The 23421-nt window shown below is 40.8% G+C and overlaps 1 protein-coding gene across 4 annotated transcripts in view; it reads right to left on the reverse strand.

Moving 5' to 3' along the window:
* GALNT9 (polypeptide N-acetylgalactosaminyltransferase 9) overlaps window positions 1-23421 on the reverse strand; it is a 313510-nt gene that overhangs the window by 147729 nt on the left and 142360 nt on the right. For all 4 annotated transcript variants that reach the window (XM_080373517.1, XM_080373516.1, XM_080373515.1 and 1 more), the window contains one exon: window positions 20789-20969. In XM_080373517.1, coding sequence (XP_080229643.1) covers window positions 20789-20955 — 167 coding nt within the window. In that variant the 5' untranslated portion in view covers window positions 20956-20969. The remainder of the gene's footprint in view (window positions 1-20788; window positions 20970-23421) is intronic.

The following is a 23421-nucleotide window of genomic DNA, read 5'->3' on the forward strand; positions in this document are numbered from 1 at the left end:
CAGCAATTGTCACTGTGAGCCAGTCAGTGACATTAGCAAGTCATGCACAACAATGCACTACCACCAAAGCATAACCCTGCCTCTGCCACCTTACAGCACCTTTGCTTGGCCAGATGCTGACAACAGACCAAATGCACTGCAACAGAACATCCCGTCACCTGTGCCTGCATGCAAGGTTGAGAAAGTCAGTGTCAGGAGGACACATGAAGTCCTCCTTGGTGCAGTCCTTGACGTTGGTCCTGGAGCATGGCAGCAGGACAGACTTAATTCTAGAGAAGACCTAGGAGAAAAGTAAGGCTATAGCAAGCCTACTGACTTTCAATAAGGCATAGGGCATCCTCACAGAAAATGACTGGAGCAGCAGTCTTGGAGACAGAATGAAAGCATGAGGTAAGAAAGCTATGAGCTAACTACAGACGAGTTTCAAAAAAGATTAGTCATTTTAATTATTTCTTTTGACAAAAAAAGTAACCAGAAGGTGAAGACATCAAACTGTAGGAAGGTGTCCTAGCAAGGCACACTCTTATATCCTTCAATCTTACCACCAAAAGGACTTTGGTAAGAAATTAAGAAAATATCCATTTCTGGTAGCCCTGATACTGTGCAGTAAAGTGCCTGGGTGCTTAAGGCAGCACTGCTTGTGCTTGGCCACCCTGCTTGGGGAGCCCACCACACCAGCACTACACCCAGCACATGCCAGGGAAGGGAGCTGGGTACCACCCCACTTTCCACTTCTCTGCACTAGGTCTGATCACATTACGGACTGTGGCAACTGGGTGAGGGAGGACAATTACAGTAATTGATAGCTGAAACTTGGCCTCATTAACATCTGTCTAACAATACTGAGTTCGGGAAGAATTTAGAGCATTCATTTGACCTCTGTGGTAGCTAACGATGGTCTAAGCTGGGCAGGCACAGCTCACATCTAATATTACTGTGATTCCAAATTAGTGTTGTGAACTGTCATCTGGTCTCACAGTGTACCACCAGCAAAGGAGTTCAGGTCTGCATGAGAAGCAGTGCCTCTCTCCGGGGCAGACAGGTATGCTGCAGACACACACAGCTGGGTGCATCTAGGACGAGCAATTCCAAGCAAAGGCTGACAATGCCATGGCTAATCATTTCCATGGACTAGCTGAGGATGGATTAGACCTGATACGTGAAACCGCCCTTGAGGCACCTTTCATACAACATGCCAAGCATCAAACCTGAGGCATCCTGCTGTTACCCTGCAAAGAGTCTTTGAATGTTTTTGCTCTATATTCGTTACTGCAGAGCTCGGCTGGCAACCCAGAGGTATTTCCTTTGTACGTGACAGACAGCTTGATGTCAGATCATTTTTCTCTATTCTGGAGATGATTTTCACTCATTCTTCCCTTGCACTGAACCGGTTCCTTAAATGAACGTCTCCCAGCCAGCCCCCTGAGCCCAGCTGTGAGCACTGTCTATGCAGGCAAAAGAAAACAGGAAAGCCTCTTCAGCTGGCAGACCAGAACCTTGGGAAAAAATTCATGTAGTAACACAAAAAAGGTCACAGTTTAGAAACAGGGACAACGAGAAAACAAAAGCTTCTCAGTTGCACATAAGCCTGTTGTGGCAGTCCTGGGAGCATGTAGGCAATAAATGGAAGGAAATTTTCTTTTGTCTGAACCTTCATTCCTTGACAGATGTATTCACTCTATTGGTATCTGATCCAACAGAAACGTGAAGCCCTCTATTTATCAGGGCTGGTCTTACATTCCATTTGAGTTGCGCTATTTTTTGTGAAGGACTGACACTATAGCCATGCGGGTACTTCAGTGCATTACCAAGGAAAGAAAAATCTTTCCTGCTGTCTTTCTCCTGTCTGTATACTTGCTAAACTCCAAAAATTAGTTTTGCTTGCAGACCTTAATATACTGAGTTTGGAAATGGATTAGGCAATGCATTTAGAGATTTCTGACAGCTTTACCCTTCAGGAAGAAATGCAAACAAAATTAAAGCTACTTCATGAATCTTTAAAAGTATTTAATACAAAATATGTTCTTCCAATGAACCACTGAGATGGAGATGACTGTGGTTTTCTCTCCTTTACATACTTGATGAAATCGCTGGGCATGAAGAAACCTCCTCTGCAGTTCTGGCACATCAAGAAGCCCAACATGCTCCATACCTTGAAAGCTGCAGAATGGTCTGTGTTCATGTTTTATAGCCACAACAGGGGAAAGAGGCGGAACACCACTTCATTGGGTACACGATCAATAAAAGGACAAAGATAAATATTCAGAAGATTATTGAAACCTTGCTTGTTAATGCTAACAAATACCACTTTTAATCACCAGGTCAATATGTATTTTGAACGCAGTTAAACCAAAGGCTCAGGGGCTCGGGCTTACATAGATGGTTACCTTCTAGTACCTAAATGCTGCTCTGACTTCTGTAGGCACAGGCAACTTACAACAGCTAAATCACTAAATTTAGTAGCTAGTTCAATGCCTGATTTCTTTCTACAGAAAACCACTGAGGCTTTGCAGCTAGTGCTAGATGCAATAGTAACTTTTGAGATGCAGCAATAAACTAACATTACATTCTTGTTCCACATTGGCATAATAGTGAAGATGTGACAAGCTGCAAACATCTCCTTCCCCAGCATGGGATTCAACTGCTGGCCCATCCACCACAAAAGCAATGACAGGCTACAAAACTGATTAGCTTCATGGATCATGAATCTGTCAGGCAGAGGCCTCCAACTTCTTCCTAATTAATTCTCCTTCTCAATAGAAGGTATTAACTGTATTATACCATAACATTCTCTTCCTAGTAAGGATGGATTTTTCTGCCCTATCCAAAAGGAAGAATAACCAAACCCAACCAAACAGTAAATTTTTGTGTTGAAGACTTGCTCTTACTTCTTCTTCCTGTTTTCCAGCTCAAAGACAGCATTCACTAAGAATCACAATATAAATGCTCACAGCTGTGAACAAGGGAGCAGCAGTACAGAACACTGATGCTCTACATATCTTGAGAGAAGCAGCCCATTGTATTTACAACTACACTAAAAAAGAGAAGCAACTGTTGTTTTCAGAAAAAGCCCAGAAAGTATGGTAATACCAGAAGATACCTTTTTACCATGGCTGTTTCTTTGAAGTCTGTGCTGCTTCATAGAACAGCCTTCACTTTTATTTATCGTACCTAAAAAAAATCAACACCTCCTTTTTTCTGAATTTATTTGGGAAGGTGCAGATACAAGTTATGGTGCAATTCTTGTGGCGGCTGTAAGCTTGATAGTCTAGGCAGCTCAAAAAAGTCATCAACACTGATGAACAAAGGATTTGGTGGGTGAATTTCCTCCCCTGAGTAACAGCTAAAGAAACTGGGATAATTTTCACTTCACCTCTGCAAGTGCTATAACACTCCTGTCAGTATTTGGACATTTAGCATTAATGCTGACTTCCCATCCATCTGGTTTTTGGGTCCTCAACAAAGAAAGCATTTGCCAAAGCAATGAAAGCCATTTTTGAGCTTTACTGCCTGATTCTTGAAAGAACAAACTGAATGACAGTTTTTCAAGAACTAAATGTAATGCTGAAGAAATGACTAGCCTTTCTATTGCTTGAGGGATCATCTTCATAGTCTGTGTTACTTAAAACGCTCCTCTCTCCAGACTTTACAGTCTGTAAACAGTGAGCTTCCCTGAACAACTTCTACCTGACTACAGCTGCTCCCTTGGCCACACTCCATGCAGCACGTCCTCAGCAGTTATCTCTGAAGAAGAAATTAATTAAAAAAAAGATACCTACACAACTGTTCCCGAGTACAAACTGTGTCTGTTCCTTCTCCCACAGTGTCTCAGTGCTTCACATTAAAGGGGAGTCAGGGGAAATCAACTAAAATAATCTGTCCTCCAGCTTTCCTGGTACAGTGATACTGATGGTCATTTCCAGGATTACAATAAAGACAGTACTTAAATCTACTCCATACTGCAGGAATTCCAAGCAGCTTTTCCTCCATGCTGCCTGGACACATTTTTCCTTATTTGGCATCTAAAAGTCCAAGGCAAAAATCACTCACGTTCACCAGAAAGAAATCAGGCCAAATCCTCAGTTCCGTGCTAATCTCAAACACTTCCTGTATCAATGAAAAGTGTCCTTTAATATCAACCAGAAACAAACGATTGCAATACTCCATGTGTTTACCAGCACACATATCTGGTCCCAGGAATTTCCCACATTCCCAGGCTGAACAATTGGACTTCATGCCTATAGGATTTGCAGAATGAAGAACAGGGGCAGCCTTTTTAAAATGAATGTCTTTCATACCTTAGAACTGTCTCCTCTCTGTCCTATTTCCTACAGAAAAGGCCAAATTTACAGGATTTCGATCCTGTAATACTTCCATGAAGGAGAGAACCCTCTGAAGCCGGGACACAGGCAGTTCCACAGATAGGTTAAAGATCCCCATGAAGTCGCAATAACACACATGGGACAAGTGTTTCCTAAGAATCAGACATTCATTTTTGTCCTTTTTCCTTTCCTTTTAAACTCCAGGCCAGTGCAACTGGGACTGATTTCTCACCACACAAAAAGCACAACATGTCTGTACCTTTTGGTTTTTAACATGCTGCTCTATTTGGCTTTATTCTTTCCTTCCCTATGACAAATTATTTTATGTGCATGGTAGGAAGCCCTGAGAATTGTCAATCAGTGACTGATAGGACAATATATATGCATAGTTAACATACACAGCATGAAGACAGCCCCACTTGTAAAGAATATTAACCCTTACATTTAGGATTATTAGACTCTTTGAAAGTAGCTGCCACACACATAATATAGGAGGCCTTCTATTTCACTGAGCTATTTACGGCTTTCCTCAGGCAAACAATACCAGAAACATGCCATCATGTCTAATACTCATATTGATTTATACATATAAAAATGCTAAAACTAGTTCAAATCACTTTTAAAATGAGCCTCTTTATTAACATGAAAAATGACTAAAAGCTCATGCTCAGATCCTTATGTAGCAAACAATATTTGCCTTTTTTTGGTAACTTATCTTGAGTCACTAATATGTTTTGAAATACCATCTGTAAGAAATTTCTACTCTATCCCCTAGTGTGCCCATTCAGATCTGCCTGTGGCTGTATGCATGCTGCATCACAAAGCATTAGGCTGATTGGAAATTAATGGAGAAACTGAAATCTGCTTTCAAATGCTTTTCCAAAAATCCCCAAAGAAAATGTATCCCCCATGCAATTTTATTTTTAATGTTGGTGCACTTAAATTTAAGGAAGAGCCCCACAAAATTCCAAGTGAGATGCATTCTGCCTAATTTTAGGTGATTAAACACTAATGGCTTATTTAGATTTGTCAAGTGAGTCTCAGGATTTCTGAAAGATCCTGGTCTCTGTTCCAACTGGATTTTTAGCTTGCATCCTTTAAAAGTAAAAACCAGACAAGAGTTGTTTAAAAAAAAAAAAAAAGGGGGGGGGGGGGGTGTCTCGCAAAATTCTGCTTTGAGATTGGACAGCACTTTGAACTTGAATTGAAATATAAACATCAGTGAAACCAATGAAGTGATACTAAATAAAGGCAAAACTACAGGCATTTTGCCAATTCGCAATAGCACTGCTTTGATCCAAAGTTCTTACCAGCAAAACATAGTCAGAAAACACTACCTCTTGTGCAAATTTTTGAAACTTCATTCTGGGAACTATGCTGTCTATGGAGGAGAGAGAACGCACTCTTATCTCAGTGCTTTGCCAAAACTAAGATCTCCTATTTCACATAAGGAAGGTTCACAGAGAGCCATTCAAGAAGCCAGAAAACATTTTCTAGGGTGCATTCGCAAAACTGGCTGCTACCCTGTGGCACCACTTCTTGTTCCTGCCACCAAGGGTCATTACTCTCCAGTAGCAATGTGAAGCCAGCTATTTAGCTGCATTTCCAATGGTGAATTCTAGCACATTTCCCATTAAGAAGTACTCTTCCACTCAAGCTGATGCATCAAGATCCCAAAAAAGGATCTTTATGGCAAAGGAAGAATTAATCCCAGCATGTCTGCAAGAAGTGAGACAGAAACTGCCCAAATAACCAAAAGTGGACTGCATATCTTAAGATACCACCTTCTCTGAAATGTCTCTCCCATTGTACTTCAAGTCCATGACAGGCGTAAGGGAAAAATAGTGGAGTGGATGAAATCAAAGGAATAATTTTCAATAAATAATGTATAAGAGTAGACTCACCATCTTCCATTTACACAGAACACTTTGCTGTGCCCTTGAAGCTATCTGTTATTCAGACAGTAATATGTAAATAGAGAAAGTTATCCTTGACTATTAAAAAATTTACTGCAAGTATTTAATATTAAAAATTCAAGGTCCTTTTGTTTAATTTTGGCTATCTCACTCCCTCAGCCAGTGCTGTTGGTGCTGGGCAGAGGCTGAGTGTCACAGTGTTATCAAGAAATGTAGGGCAATAAAAAAGTTTTCAAGGTAACTGCTGCAGAGCTCTTTCTGGATTTCATTACAGGTTTGCTGTCACGTTGCAGTGTGGTGGTAAGGAGTAGGATAGCGGAATGCAATCATTTTCCACTATTACTTCAGCTAACAATGTTTTTTATGGTCTTGGGAGGACATACAATAATGTTTGGCAAGCAATCCTTTCTTTAATGGGCTTCAGTGTATTTCACAGAAGACCAGCTTTAATCTCTGGTCAAATGCAGTTATGCAGCAGAATGTTTCTTTCTATCTATGTACAAATACAGGACAGTTAGAGGAATAAACAACCAAATGGGAGGTCACTCATAAACTGAGTAAACCCATCCCCTCAACTGCCTGCCAAAGCTGTAGTAAGAAGCTCTTAATTTTGCCTTGTCCTAGCAGTTGCAGGGCTGGTTGTAGCCCTGAAAGATAGTGTTTCCCTGGTAATCACAGCACTCGGTGTGGTGAGGTGACGCAGGAGCTGATCTGACTAACCAGCAATGGCCTTGAAGTGTTCAAACAGTAGTCACAGGGTTTTCCCTCTTGCTTTAAATGATCAGTTTCTATCAGAGTGAAAACAGACCAAGTTTACGGCATGTGGGAAGAATTATGGTTCAAATAGAGCAGTGTTCCAAGAACAAATGCATAAAGAACATTGATTTAGCACTTGAAAATGGAAGAATTAAATCCATGATGTTTAGATGCTTTATATGGGATTGAGCAGAGCGCCTGGTGGAGTAGCAGCATGTTTATAAAAAGGCATGCCTCTGAGTCAAGCAGAGAGGATAAATGAAGGTGCATGTGCTGTATGTATTTCCCTCAGTAGGCAGGGCTAGGGAACTGCCTGCCAAACTAAGCCTCTGTAACAACAAATGATGGAGCACATCAAAATACCTGAATAAACTTTGGATCAGGACCCTGCAGGATAATCACTGGGCAAAACCAGCTTGCTGAAAACCTAAGAGCAGTCAGATCGAACTTTACTCCTCTTTGTATCTTTCCCAGTGATATTTACAGGACTGTTCTTTGTGTATTATAACTACTTTACGAAATGTCCTATTCAAGTAAAGCAGTTAAGCATGTCTTAACTTCACTGGGGTTACTCATACACTTAAAACCAGGAACATATTTAAGTGCTTCATTGGACTGAAGCCAAATTGCACTTTTATAGCTTTTGTTTAAATTAAAGGCTAGCTAGAGGTGAATAGCACAGCATTCAACAATTTCATGCATTTAGAAGTTAAATATTAACAACAGTTTCTTACCTTCTAATTATTTTGGGCACTTCAGAAAAAAAACCTTGCATTTTAATTAAATTTTGGTTACATTTAGAATTTTTTTTTTTTTTTTAAATCCAGCCACATTTACTGTCTAATGCAAAGCTAAGATCTAGGGTGCACACTTCATAGCAGCAAAACACTTCAATGTATGGGGATTTTTTTATATTTATGAGCTCTTACCTTGATTCAGAAAAGGAGGTCAGCATATGTTTACTCTTTACTGAGGCTGACGGAAATTAGACACACATCCTAGACCAGGCAACATACCTAAGTATGATTGTGAATTTGAGTGGGCCAAGGACACACGCTAGTCTCTCCCTGACTCAGAGGAGCTATGGCCATCATAGCACTTCAACATTCCTGCACTGCTCCTGTCAAGATCTGTCTGCTGAGAGCCTATTTGCTTTTTCCCTCCACATTACCTGGTGTTTTTTCCTACTTGCCTACAGAGCACAGACTTTTGAAGTCACATTCTCAGTGTTTGCAGATTGAAATTAATTTGCCATCAGAAAGCAATGCAGAAGTGAGTGCTCCACACTGTGGGAACAGATTATTGCCATTACCAGTCTGCCCAGCTGACTGAGGCTGTGCTCACAGCCCTGCCCTTCATTCCTCATCTACAGACACTATTTGCTCGAACCTGTACTCAGAGAAACTTTTCCCCCACTGCTTCCAGAGATTCCCAGAGCTGTCAGGCAAAGGAGTTGAGTGGTCCTCTATGAGCAAACAGAACACAAATTCCCTGTCTCGTGGGTACATGTGGGTTAATAACACCGAGGCAATAAGCCAATGAACTAGCTGTAGGTCATGCATTTGTTTTCAGGCAGTGTGGAAAATACAGGAGTAAAGCTTCAATGTCATTTTTATCTTGAGTTTAATGTAAACTGCACCACGACCCTCTGGGAGAACTGTGTCCTAATGAAACATCCGCAGCGGGGATGAAAGCTTACTCCAGTTGCTGAATGAGACAACTGTTCACTTTGTGGATGGAAATTACTAAAATTTATGCCTTTCCTCTGGAATTTTAGGGGTACAGTCTAACTTAGCAACAGCACCCAAGGGTATTTTAGTGCACTGTTTTAATTATTATTGCTGCTATTAATATTCTACCATTAGTCAAGTTTGAGCTACTGTCTCTGCCAGAGAGGTGTGTTTCACACTACCCTAGAGGCTAGCCCAGTGCTAGGTCATTCTGAAGACAAAATACATAAACGCAGACTAACAGAAGTCTGGGAACATAGAATAAGTAATATACTCATTCCTTGGAGCAAAGAAGAAAATAAACTAATTAAGGAACTATCTGACAACCTGAAGGCATCTCACACAGGTAAAATGCAACTCCAGAGGGCTTCATTTCTAGAAGCTGAGAAACAGGGAATCTTGTTTGTAAGCAATACAGAGATATGAAATCTCCTGTAATTTAAAGCTGCTTAATGCCTCACTGATAAATCCTGCCACACCATCACCACTAAAAATTGTAGGTGCACATCTTAGACCAAGGGGATTTGGATTTTGCCTGATGTCTGCGTGACAATTGTCCTCATTTGCTCTGTTTAATTCAGACATATAAGGAGAGATGTGTATTTGTGCTGGGTAGCCAGCTCTGCTGCTCTTCTCCACTGAATGGCTTCTTGTCATTGCTTAAGCGATCCCTACCCTATATATCAGCTATATCATAATTCTCTACAGAAAATGGAGAATGATTTTGCCTTCTCTTCTGTCACTACGGTTAACCTTCTGCTGAGCAAGGGTCTTCCAGCTTTCTTTCTGGGGAGGGGAGATAAGAAACACTAATTCATTTTCCAAGCGTTATTTTCATATATATGCTAATCTATATACCAGAGGTGGTCACAATAATACACAGAGGACTCTTAACTTAAGAAATCGCACCTCATAACCAAGTTTCTTTGCAAAGACTAACTTTTCCTCAAATATTAATTAATTATAGGCTTAAGCTAGTCATCTTTCTAAGGCAGAGCATTAACTTGCACACTGAATGAAAATAAAAATACTAGAAACACAGAGCATGCTGTGCGTTTCCCCAGTGACCCTGCCTTTACAATACTTTGGCTTGTTAAAAGCTCCACCACAAGTTTTGTGTAAAAAAATGAAATTTTCCAGTTCAGTTTCCCCAGTGCTCACAAGACTATTCCTCTCAATGCACAGAATCATCAAGAACCACAGAGATCAGGAATCTGACTTTATACCACATTTTACACCCTGATGTGCTGTATGCAGAGAATGGGGTTTTCACCACCTTGGACTTCTGAAGCTTAGTAACATGTGCTGCATGACACCCGCTCCTCAAGGGTTATTTAAGCATGCCTGGACAGCCAGGAAATAGACAACAGGCATCACCCCAGTGCTGGCTTTACAAAGGAGTCAACAAGGCTCACGGCTGGAGCTCCTGCTCCTCAGGGCTTTGCCATATTTCAAGAGAAGTCTCCGGGTGGGAACATTCAGCTGCTGCAGGATTTCTTGTGGCCAAAAGGATGCAGGCCAAAATTGCACAGTGATTTCTTATTAAGACAGCCAGTTGGTTTGCTAGAAATCTAGGGAAAAGAGTGCACAGGCTGCCTGGGAGGCAACTATCCCTGGACCTCCTCTGGAGTTACATCAGCAAGGTGACCTTGTTTGACTATGGCTTGTGTTTGAGACCACAGCAGAAGGCTTAGAAGCAATACAACAGAAGCCAAGAATTTTTCAGAAAGCTGGAGGAACAGAAAATAGAGGACACATACTTCAACATCATAGAACTATCAAACAACTTAACTGGCAGGTGCTGTTTCAGAGAACTAAACCTTGGCAAGTGTCTAGATCAAGCTAAACAAGACAGGGAGCTTAGCTACCCTGTAACTGTCAGGTGCTTCTGGCTCTGACTAGTTTTAAGAGTCTCTCACTTTTATTAGCACTAAATTCACTCAAAATGGGAGACATGGGCAAAACAAGCAAGAACTGACACTATTAAAATGAAACAGTGCATGAACTTGGAGTTCACAATTCAGTTTTATTTCAGACAGAAGAGTAAATTGTCTGACATTTTGGCTCGCTCATGTTTTTATCGCAGAGACACAAACAACTACTAAAACCCCTTCATGTTATTTGACCTGAAACCTTGACTTTCTTACACTATACAACCTATCCAAATAAAACAGGAATGAAAACTAGCTAATTTTTAAAGTTACATCAGAAAGGCATTTGGATACCTCCAATACGTATCTCACATTGTCAGCAGAACTAAATCTGTATGCATATTTTAAGAAAGGAAAAGGGGAACACCATCTCAAACCATTAGAAGAAATCCTTCAATGCCAAAAGAAGGATCTCAGGTGTACTGTAACAGATGCATGTAAGGAAATATAAAAGGCAAAGAAATACCACGCTGAATTCATTCCCTGACTTGTTCTGTTACTTCTTTTTATCCTGTGATGTGATATCATGGAGTGTTAACATAACGTGACAGTTCAGAAATTTACAGGAATACCCTTTTCTCCATGGAAGTGATAGCAGTCAACAATCAGCCATGGGCCCAGGGAAGGGAAATGAAAGGAACTTTAAAATGCCAATGCACAGCTGCAAGTCATGGCTGGACCTCAGTAGTGCTTCTGCATTACAGATATGTACTCATCAGTGAAAGAACAGCATACACAATTTGAAGACAACACCCCACCATTGCTTTTCTTAATGAGGAAATATTCCTTCTGCAATGAAAATATCGTGGCGCTCTGTCTTCAAGTGAGAAAATTACTATGGTCTCCAAAGCATACTCTTTTGTTCAAGGCAGCTGTAAACGTGCAAGTCACACAAGACACATTTAGTCTTATGATTTGTAAGAAAAATGGAGGGATGCACAAAGGCTTTGATCATCTTTTCTTTTTCTCTCAGCTGAAAACTGCTGCATCCACAGTTTTGCCTCCATAGCTGCTGGGTGGGGACCTTTCCGAGGCTGCCCATGTCAGCAGGGCATTCTTTAACACGTGTTGCTAATAGAGAAATTCCCTCTTGTTTCTGTATGCCTTGGAGCACTTAACATTTTGAATTGGATTCACCTGAAATCCTATTTAAGCTGGCTGCCCTAGGTTCCTGAGAGAGACACCTCCGGAGGACATTGCACCTTGTAAGCAGTGCTACCATGTCTTTTTCCTCTCCTTCTCCATTGACTATGAAGGCAGCGAAATTGATCACCTTAAATTAGTTATATAATTTTTAGTCAATGGTATGCGACCCACCTTAGGTAAACTATTCACGTATTCAAGAGTATGTTCTGGTGCAGACAAATTGCAGGGAATGGCTTCCAGTCTTACTGCATTTAAACACAACATTGCAATCAGTTATTTTTCATGCTCCCTAGTTAATCAAATTCAGCCTTCACTAAATCTACATTTATTAGTGCTGACACTCATGCAGAACTTGTCTTCAACAATTACTATACACAAAGACACTGCAAAAATGTAACAAGAGAAAAATTACTGCATTTGAATGTAAGGTGGGTTTTTGGAAAAGGTTGTTCATTTTTATGATTCTTTTTAATTTAGCCTTGCTGGTCTGCCTTTCATTATCCCATGGGCCAGTGTTAATAATCAAGATCTATATTACGCACTTTGTGGTATAATTAAAGCCTAGCACTTAATTGGAAAGCCTAGCACTAAACAAAAGGGAATCAATAACATATCCAATGGGAAAAGCCAGAGAAAACTTCTGTTGAATATCAGAAATAAGTGGGATATTGCCATGTTTCTGACACTGCTGTTAGCATGGAATCCAGTTCATGGGGAGTCCCTGCTCAGGAGCCATGTCCTGCAAAAAATGCTGGTACTGTCTACCCAAACCCCGTGGGGTCACCAATCCCTACAGACCCCAAAGCAGAAGGCAGGTATCAGTGTAGTGCAGCTGGTGCAGTCTCATGGTCTGGCCCTACTGCTGTTGATCAAGCAAAATGAGTCTGAGAACCTTCCTGATACTGACCCCAAAAAGTGGTTGGAAGGTCTCTCAATAATTTTTTATTAGTATTGGGAAAGAGAGTCACAGTCAGTCTTCTCACTGGAGCAATTTAACATTGTATAACTAGTGAAATACCCAACAGTGACCTGGGATTTTGGAAAAAAAGGTTTGAGCCCACATTCCAATTAATATATCATTATTTATGCAGAGCAAGCAGAGCTCCAGCAGAGGCTGGGAGAAGACCTACAGTACCTTCATAAACAGGGTCAATTCATGACAATATTGGACAGCTCATGACAAATACAGAGCACTGGGGTATAAAGCGCAGGGGCTGGCTGGCAGTACCTATGATTCACAGGGAGTTTCATTTCCCAACCAAAAGAGCAGGTGATTTTTCACCTCCTTTGAGGGCTTTGCACAGTTCCAGCCTGAGCTCTTTACAGCCAAATAAGAAACGCTTCCCAAAATGCAGTGATAAGCCTTTGGCATACACAGGGATACATGAATAAGCACAGCTGGCCCAGAGGCAGCAGTATGAGCAAATTTAGGTTGTCAGCTGATATCCCAAATGAACTGTGTCAGAATTACAACACTAAACATTGTGCAGTAGCTGGTCAGAGCCCAGCTCTCCACAGAGGAAGCAGCACAGGGATTTACTCAGTCCACACCAGCTCTTTCTACTCTCGGGCAAGAAGAAAAGTCAGCTCAAACTGGAATCCATCTTGATGAAGCTGTACCACTGATTGTGCATACGGATAATGTGTGCGCCAAGGCGCCTGTGCTATTTGGAGGGGATTCACAGCCCAAGGAAAACGTCCAGCCTGTGTAACTTGGCAGAGCTTGTTCAGATCTATATAAAGTTCCAGAGCACGTGTACACACATGCCCCCTTTGCACTGTTCAAACTCCACATCTGGACATTGATTTGGGATCTAATTAAAACACTTCAGTTAGTTTCATCTCTTACTCAATTTCCCTCTAATAAACAATCCCAATCTGTTGCCCTGAGGTAATTCTGTCTGATCCTTTTTCTGTCTTTGTTTTCTTCTCTCTGCTTCAACTTACGTCATTTGTGCAATTACAGTGGCCGAAATGGGGTCTTCAGAATTTTAGCATGTTTTATTTTAGATTTATTGAGAGAGGGTGAAAAAAGTGTAAAAAATGTCCTATTAAAAAATAAGCCTAATTGAAATCAAAATACTGTGCCTGTACTGTGCTTGTGAGACACTGTCAGCTGAAAAAGGAAATGCTTAATTTCAACTAATGTTTCACTTTACTATGACCTGGCATTAAGCTGAAAGTATTGTCAGAAGCTAGTGATAGAAAAGTCAATATTTTAAAGCTAACTTTTTAATGGGAAACTAACTGTTTTATTGTTCTAAACATTTTGTTTAAATAATCATTTCACAGACTATGCTTAGTCTGATAAAAATATTTTTAGGTGTTTTTTTTTTTTTTCCAGTTGCCATTTTCTGGCCATCAGAAATTCTGATTCTTGAAAAGCTCTGGGTCTGTTCCAGTTCAAATATTCCTTGCAAAGGGCCTCATTAAGTTGCACTCTGGTTAACCTGGGAAGAATCCTAAGGGTCTGTTTTAATTTGGAGATTCTTGTGTCATTTTTCTAAGTGGTGCAAAGAATACCCCCTGTCCCCAGAGGATTTGAAAAGCAGGTCACAAGGCAGAGCAAGCTGCAGAGGTGGAGTAAATCAAGTAATACCAAGTCTAGTTCTCTCCAATCCACTGATCCAAAAGCTGATGCTCTTTGAAAGCCATCTGCCTTCCTGCCCTGCTCCTGCAAGGCCATCCAACAGAGATGGGCAGAGGAGCTGCTTGCTTGGGCAGCCTCAGGCAGGGGCCATTCTACCAAACCACCAATTCTCCTGTCACGACACCGAACTTGCAACTATGTATGATTTGGCTTGAGAGAGCTGCTGACTGATGGCTTAGATATCACAGTGACTTCACAAAGCTCTACCTCCAAAAGAAAGGGTCAAAATTAAAGGTGAGCATTCTGCGTTCACAAAAGGCTTGAGCTCATCAGCCACAGAAGGACGACCTCTACAGAAAGGCTGTTTTCCAGCTACTGGCCTCATAGTAACTACTGTTATTAAACCCTTGAACGAGCAAATCAGAGGTCTATTTACCAAGTCTTCCCTCTTGATAGCACTATTTGATCAATTCCAGAATCCCTTTTGATAGGTAATTAAAAAAGCTTTTCCTTAGATATAAAGTGGAGTGAACCATTAATTACACTTCAGAGCCCTCGAGATGCAATGCCTTCGCTATTGTGAAATGTCTACAGCAAGCAACGAAAATGCTCGCCTCTACAAAAGAACTGAATAAATGAAAGTAATTTCCTCGAGACCTAGTTTCCTCTGCTTTTTATGGCTAAAGACTTGAGTTGCCTCAGCATTAATAAGTTTTTTCTTTAAGGGCTGAATTTTCTCAATACAAACATCCGTGGCCATAACACAAATATTTGGCTGATAGAGCCAGCAGACTGAATCCATATATTAGTGTTATTGTTATCACTGAACTGCCACAATGCACTTGGCATCAAGTTGCACAAAAAAGATCAGTTAAATTAAAGATCCTCAACAAGCAGCGACAATTTCTTGTAAAAGCCAATTTAGCTGTTATGGAAGCTCTGGGATCATATTAACTTTTCTCAAAAGTATACAGAATGCATCACAGCAAGTGGTTTTGACAAGCGTATGTGTGCGTATGTGTGGATGTGTCCTGCATCTAAAGAAACCCCAAAAGTTAAGTTGCAAAGTCAAGTGAAAGAAAGTTAGAAAATGCCAGATTTACAGGCGTTCCACCTAATTCAACCCCTTGTGATCCAGTCTGTGCAGCAGAAAGAACAGGGGGATTGATGTTATTCTGAGAGACAATGCTTATGTTTGAAAGCATCTGGTTAGTTGACACTTCCAAATTTTCCAGGATACCACACTGTAAAACAGCTTTTGTAAGTTTGTGAGCCTTTTCCCCTGCCTTTGAATGAAGTCCTCTAAGATTCTCACTTTTTCTGCATTCTTCATCTTTGCTAAAGTCAAAATCTACTGTCATATGGGGCTGTAGCACCTCTGCCTTCATGCACAATTGGGAAGAATTGAATCTGATCCTTTGTTACTGGAGCACAGACATTTTTTTGCTAGAACTTGCAGCAGTGAAGGCTGTTATTGCCTCCAAAAGGGTAGATGGATGGCTGTCGACATTCCTGAAGCCTACTGTAGCGATAGAGCATGTCCCAGCTAAACCTGTTCTCCTCTATTCTCAGTAGTCCTAAAAAGTTAAGCCACTTGAAGACTATGAAGGGGATTAGGTGGCTGACTCTGGGCATTTCTGTTCAAATGTGCGGGATCTCTACCCAAATCTCAGCTGTGTTGCTCCAGATCTATTTTTGACTATTCGGTCAAATACTGACCCTTTGACATTACGGTAAGACAGGCATGCACACAGCCCAGCCAATTTCACAGCATTCCCATGAGTAGAATGCAAGGCTATTCTATGTCTACTCATGCTGGTAGACAAATACATGTGCTTACACTGTCCTGCACACATACGTGAGTCATTGGCCAACACTGGATTTATATCCGCTAAGTACTCAGGTTTATGTGATCACAACACTCATTTTGAATATAGAAGAACATAAATGGAAATTAATTCAATAATATATCACTATAAAATAACTCTTTTCCCAGAGAACCACAAAGCAAGATCTTGCTAAGCTGTGTGCTTCCAAGGGAAAAATAACCTGTTCCTTACAAGAGAAGCTTCTCTTTCTTGCACTGCACAGAGGAAACAGTATGTTATTCAGGGCTAGAAAGTCCTGCTTATACTTTACTGCTGGGAAGACAGATCAGGACATTAAACATCCTGAGCTCTCTGCAATGTATTTTCCATGGTGGCATAACCCTTGAAAACTTCAGATATTGGAATTATTTGTATATCTCTGATATATATTTATATAGCTCTGATATTGAGAAGAAAAAGCTGAGACACATTTATTACACCACATTAGGATCAAACTATAATTTCATAATTATTGCATGAATTGTAATTACAAGCAAGCTATTTGCTGTCATTGCTTCGATTTGGCACAGAAACACAACATGCACAAAACCTGCTGTTGTCTCCTGCACTGACTTAGTGATTCCTATCTTAAAGAAAAGGCTTCTAAGTTGAAAGGACTATCTGCACTGGCAGCAGCAGGTAGGAAAGTGGAACACAATGTGAGTGTATGGGAATATCACCTCAAGAGCAGGACTACCCACCGAGGCTTGCGGACGTTACTGCAGTGGAGGGACATGGAGGTGACTCCAATTTAGGAGCCTTCATGGTCACGCTGTCTGACTGCATACCTCTGTAGTGTAACGTATTTTTTTAATTTGCTGTGTGGGGATGAATATACTTCCTGAAAAGCAATTAAACTCCTGAACGTTTAAGGAAACTATGCTAGCAGGTGGAACAAAAGGCTTATTCTACCAGAATAAAATACTGGACAGCAATAAAGAAGAGTTCAAAGAGAAAATGAACTAAAAGATAATATTTCTGATCAAATTTCTGTTAAAAAGACAACTAAGCCTGGAATATTACAAGTCCCACATTTGCATAGCAAAATTATGTTTACTTTCATAAATCGTGTCTATGCAATGCAGACGAGTATAAACTCTCCTGGTTCATATCTTTAATACCTACTGGTGTGTGAAAATATGTAGATCTGAGCATTTTAAATGGAAGCCAGAATGGGAAGAAAGCACAGTTTAATACTTTGGGAATGCGAATCCAGGTAAGTCTTTTATTCACAGACTGGCCATGGGTTCATACATGACCTTGGCTGTTAATTCCACCATGCTTCTCAATTTAAAAATTGTAAGTTCTCACTTTTTAAAAATGAAAAGTTCTGGGAATTACATTAATCGAAATCACAGACTGACAAGGCCTTAGTGATTGTCCTGGTTTCAGCTGGAATGGACTCAATTATCTTCCTAGGAGCTAGTGCAATGCTGTGTTTTGGCTTTGATGTGAGACTTTTCAGTTCCTCACACCTTGTTAGCAAAAAGGCTGGAGGGGCACAAGGAATTGGGGGGGGGGGGGGGGGGGGGGGGGCGGGGACACAGCCAGGGCAGCTGACCCGAACCAGCCAAAGAGATATCCCATACCATGGGGCATCATGCCCAGTATATATACCTGGGGGTTGCCCAGGGCTGGTGGGTCGATGCTCAGGGACGGGACGGGTATCGGTCAGCAGGTGGTGAGCAGTTGCACTGTGAACCACGTGTTCCTTTCTTCCTTCCCTCTGGATTTTACTCTTTTCCTTCTCCCTTTCATCATAACTGTTACTGTCATAATTATTATTGTTCTTTCACTCTTACTCTATCTCAATTATTAAATTGTTCTTATCTCAACCCTTGAGTTTTACATTCCTTTCCAACTGTCCTCCCCATCCCTCTGGGTGAGGGGGGAATAAGTGAGCAGCTGCGTGGTACTTAATTACCAGCCGGGGTTAAACCACGACAGCAATGAGAGCTACTATCAAGAAATGGAGAGACAAGATCATCAGGCAAGTCAGAATACAGTTGGACAAAACAAGAGTGGTTTTCCCAAAGCCTGTCTCAAAGATCTGAAGGTTCAGTTCTCCCCGACATATGATTAAAGCACAGTGTCTAAACCAAAGAGAAAGACCAGCTCAGCTTTGCCTCATGGCTGTGGTCACAGCTATCACCTGTTAGGTAAGCAGATGTGGTGTGCATGGTGGGTGAGAAGAGGCTGACAGGGCAGGGAGTGAAAACAGCCTCTCAGCGTTAGAGCAAGAGCTCCCAAGAGAGACTGTATACAAGTAGCTGTGCATTTGAAGGGATCAGAGACAAAAAAAATGCTGTTCATGAGGACAGCAGGTATTTCTAAAAGAAAATGGCAACCAAATGGCAGACAAAGAGCTCCTTTGACAGAATCACAGAATACTTTGGGTTGGAAGGGACCTTAAAGGTCATCTCTGGACTTGTTCCAACAAGTCCATGTCCTTCTTATCTTGGGGGCCCCAGAGCTGAACGCAGTACTGCAGGTGGGGTCTCCTGAGAGTACAGCAGAGGGGTATAATCACCTCCCTCAACCTGCTGGTTAGACTTGTTTCAATGCAGCCCGGCTTTCAGTTGGCCTTCTGGGCTGCAAACGCACAATTGCTGGGTCATGTTGAGCTTCTCATCAACCAACACCCACAAGTCCTTCTCCTCAGGGCAGCTCTCCATCCATACAAGTGAATAAAACTCTTCATATAGTAAGAGTTTCTACCTTCTCTAAACTTTCCCACATTTTTCATAGCAAATTCAGTCTGAAGGGTTTTCCTGTGACTCATAACCACTTAGAGACAAGCGTTTAAATTCCAGCATCCAGACCTAACTAGAACCACCTCAAAAGTGTCAAAACACCACAAGGAAGGCAGTTCTCTCAGAAACTCAGACAGTTAAACATGCAGCATGGCCTTATGAGATTCCCAAAATGAGTACGTCAAAAAGCTTATCTGAATGACTCAAAGCTTCCAAGTAAAACTGTGGAAGAATATAATCTGAAGGGAAACATCACTGCATTGCAAATACTCTCATGCTTCTGACAGCTGCTAAGCTAGATTCAAGCTCTGCAACCTTTGCTTTTGTATTTCCTAGTAGAACATTCTCATTTATTATCCATCTGACTGCAGCAGCTAATAACAGGCCAGGTCAAACCTCTCTGACTTTCACTTGAAAAACTTCACACTGATTTTAAGGGTCCTTGGACCAGATCTGATGCACAACTCAAATATTTGCATAACTAAAGACTATTTTTCCCCCAGAATAATTCCATGATGGATTTTTATGACGCATCAAGAGAGATGGAGAGGTGAGACCATTGGACAGGTCAGTCTACTTGCATCAAATGTGATATCAAAGCAGCAGAAATTTTTCTCTTTGCCACTTCCCTTATCTAGGTTTTCTTTTGTTTTGTCAAACACTTGCTATACAACTGCTGAGTCAATACTTCTGAGATTAGATTAATACATAACACAGCTAATGAAATTTGTAGTTAAGCTGAATTTTTGTTTTGCTGGATTTGGGTTTTGGCAGCTTGAACTGCCTAAAATCCTAATTCAATTGCAATCTGCTCATAGAGCACAGATGTTTTGCTTGGTTAAACTTTTCTCGCCACTTAATAAGATACTTTTTTATTTAACTTTCAGTTCTGCCTCTGAGCCCCAGTGGGTCTTTTAAAACAGAAGATTATTATTAGAAATTAATTAAGTATTCTTTTCAATGCTGTCTCCTGAGAGTAACTAGGCATTGCTGCTGATCTCTTCTGCATTAAGACATTACTGATTGTCATTTGTAGGATGACAGTGTGGATGTCTCATCTGGAAGATACATAACTCCATAAATATGAAAGATTTGAAAGCCATTTAATACAAAATATAATAAATCAGTACAAACATTAAACATACAATTGCAACGTCAAACATAGCACAGGCATGTGAAGACTACACCACTAGAATAAAAATAGAAGCACATTCCAAAACCAAAATAAAGTCTTATTGCAATTATAGGACCCCGGTGGATAACACTTAGTCCATGTTTCAGCACACTGTAAACCCCAACTAAACTATGTTAAGAACGTCAAATGTAATTAAAGAAAAAGCAGTTGAGTTGATGTTTGGGTTTTTTGTGACCAGTGTCAACAAAGTGTTTCTTGCCACCACCCTGCTTTCCATTGCATATGACTACAAGAAGCACAGACTAAGGCTCCGAACTCTGATGGTTGGCTGAGCTGGGACTACCTGGCTTTTTTTAAGTGAAGGAAACAAAAGAAGCATCAATATCCTGGTGCTTTTTTTTTTTAATCTAAGGCCTTGAATTGCATATTAATGCATTACTGACAGTATTAGCTATGCATTTAACATGGCACTTCACGCACTGCATTTGGTCTTTTTAATTTTCACTAAACCAGGGTTATATATATGACTAACTGCTGTCATACTTTAACCAGGAAGGGATGTGAAGAGAAGAACGCCACCACGGGTCAACAGAACAACAATCAGTCACTTACTCTTAATAATAATGTGGAATTCAACTTACTTTTTTGGTCTGTAGTCAGGGATGGACCTGTCCAGTGATATCCTGTCACTGAGTTGGGCATTGTAACCATATTCTTCATACTTAGTCTCCGATTCATGACTATCATCTCTCAGGGTAGCAGCCATTCCCCCCTGGCCCAGGCCTCCTGGACCTTCAACTAATCCCATGGGCTTTGCCAGACCTAAATGAAAAAGACAAAAAACACCAAAACCAACATATTACTAATATAAAGGAAATTGATCTAACCTCTTCTGTGACCACAGGATATTTTTAGATCAACAAGATCTGAACTTCCATGAAGCTCAGCTCTGAAAGACTCATGACACTGGAAATTATCCTCAGCTTTTCATACCACATCAACACATCTTGTAGCATCAGTGCGTAACTATTAATGAGCAAACTATAAAGAATCAATTAGCAGCTTTCACAATTTCTCCTTTTCCCTCTATAAATCTCTGGAAATAGGAATCTTGTTTCCAAATATTCCAAAAGGCCTAATTATCCTTAATTACGATATATTTTCCTCACAAGAACTGGAGGGCAGGCCTTTTTCCAGTATAGCCCATTATAGCTTCATTCATTTTAAGAGAGATACATTGAATTTCTACCACATGTAGAGCTGCCAATTTAACTCCATATTAATGTCAGTTCTGGAATAGTTGTTGGAGCAGAGGCATCTGCTCAGTTGCTCTAAAACCACCTGCAGCTCTTGAATGAATGGTTGAGGTTTGGTTCCCATGCTGGAAGTACAGGGTAAATCCAATTTCACTATGTGACTCAAAAGATGGGTCATTTGGACTCACCCACACACCTTGCCCAGCCTGTTCCCACCAAGATGTGCAAAAACTATTAGGGAACTGACATCATCTTCCCCCTGGAAATTACTCCAGATTTCCTCTGTCCTTCAGAGCTTTGACAAACAAAATATGTATGTTTTATAGGATACTCAGCTCTAAACAGCTTATAGGATCAGAAAGTCTGGACATTAAGCTAGAACAATTAGCCCCACTCGGTTAGCGTAAAGATATTAGCCAGTCAACAATGCATTTATAGGTTCCATTCATTGCTCTATTACTGGTCAACTCAGAAATACATGTAAAACTAAGCTAAATTGACACTAAAAATGCCTATATGATCACATCACCAAAAGCCTCTTCCATGGCAACAAGCATTTAACTTGGTGCTGAATTCTCATAAATAAGCTCATCAAATGTCCTGCATTTGATGTCAAAGCTTTCCTTTCCGAAATGATGATTCTATCAACAAGCTATTATAAGTGAAAAAGTTATTTATAATAGTCTTGGGGATACCATACAGAGATGTGCAAATAGCCTCCAAATAATCTACAATGAGAGAAAATCAATTAGTTTGACCTGCTCAACATTTTTCAAATTAAGATTTTTTCAGGAGGAAAATATCATTATTTCAACTAAACAATTAAAGACAGAAAGACACTGTCTACATTTGCTAGTAAAACACACAAGGCAGTACAAAGCTGGGACCGGTTTCTCCAAGTCACAGCAAGGTCTGGGACAGTTCAGTCCTCATGAAGGAATGTCTCTTGCACCTTATTGCTAACACTGTCCTCACTGGTTATAGCTCCATCATCATCTCTGCTTAATTATAGGACAGAACAGAGAGAGAGAGTGGTTCATGAGTGGTCTGAGAGATTAAAGTTACCCTTTTCTACTGCAGTTCTTATGAGAAAATCCTGTGCTAAGGTTAAATGCAACAGTAACAAAGAATCTGAACAAAATAAGGACTGAATACCTGCAGTAACAGGGAGTTTGGTACTGAATTTCAGACATTGCCTACAAAAATGCATACCTCATATTGCAATCAGCAATCACAAGTCAGGATGGACCTTGCTTTTTTGTGTGTCCTTTGATGTCTTCATATTCCTCATCATCATGCACTGACATGCTCAACTGTCTCTGAGTGAATCATGAGTCTTAGCACGAGGGGGGAGCATAGAAGAAAAAAAAAGGATGCCCTACAGAAAAATATTCTTGGCATGGCCATGCTTTTGAAAAATTCAGACAGCTCCAAGCATTCAAGCCTAGTGAGTTGTTGAAAAGAAGGGAGAACAAGGGGCTCATGCAGCCGTGGTCTCACTATAGGTGCATGTGGGAGGTGAACTCCAGGTTCTCACTAGCAGGGGAGATCGAACAGAGGCATGAGCAGAAATCCCACAGGCCACGCACCCATGAGGTGAAAGTAGAAATACAAAGCTTCACAACAGCATCCTTTTCTAGGGTATTCTATTATTGGGACACAGAGAGAAAAGACCAAAGAACTGAGCTACTGGGATTGATACTGATGCTTCATCAATAATGAACTTCTTCAAAGCCGTAAGTGAAACAAAATATTAGGAAAAATTAAAGTTATGCTCAAGGCAAAGGAACAGTGTGTCAGCAGACAGCTCTCTTCAGTCACACTGGCCAAACTAGGATCTTGGACCGCCTTTGGTGACTTATCCCCCAACACCTAGTAATGCAAAACAGAGCCCTCCCACTGTTTAATGACTACTCTTCCTTCCAGGCCAGCTATATTGTCTTCCAAACATGTCCTCCTTCAGAAATGTATGGACTAACCCAGAATACAAGTAGGAAAGTGTTCATGTCCTGTCTCAA

The sequence above is a fragment of the Falco punctatus genome (genome assembly GCF_963210335.1).
Source record: "Falco punctatus genome assembly, chromosome: 1".
Classification (NCBI taxonomy): Eukaryota; Metazoa; Chordata; class Aves; order Falconiformes; family Falconidae; genus Falco; species Falco punctatus.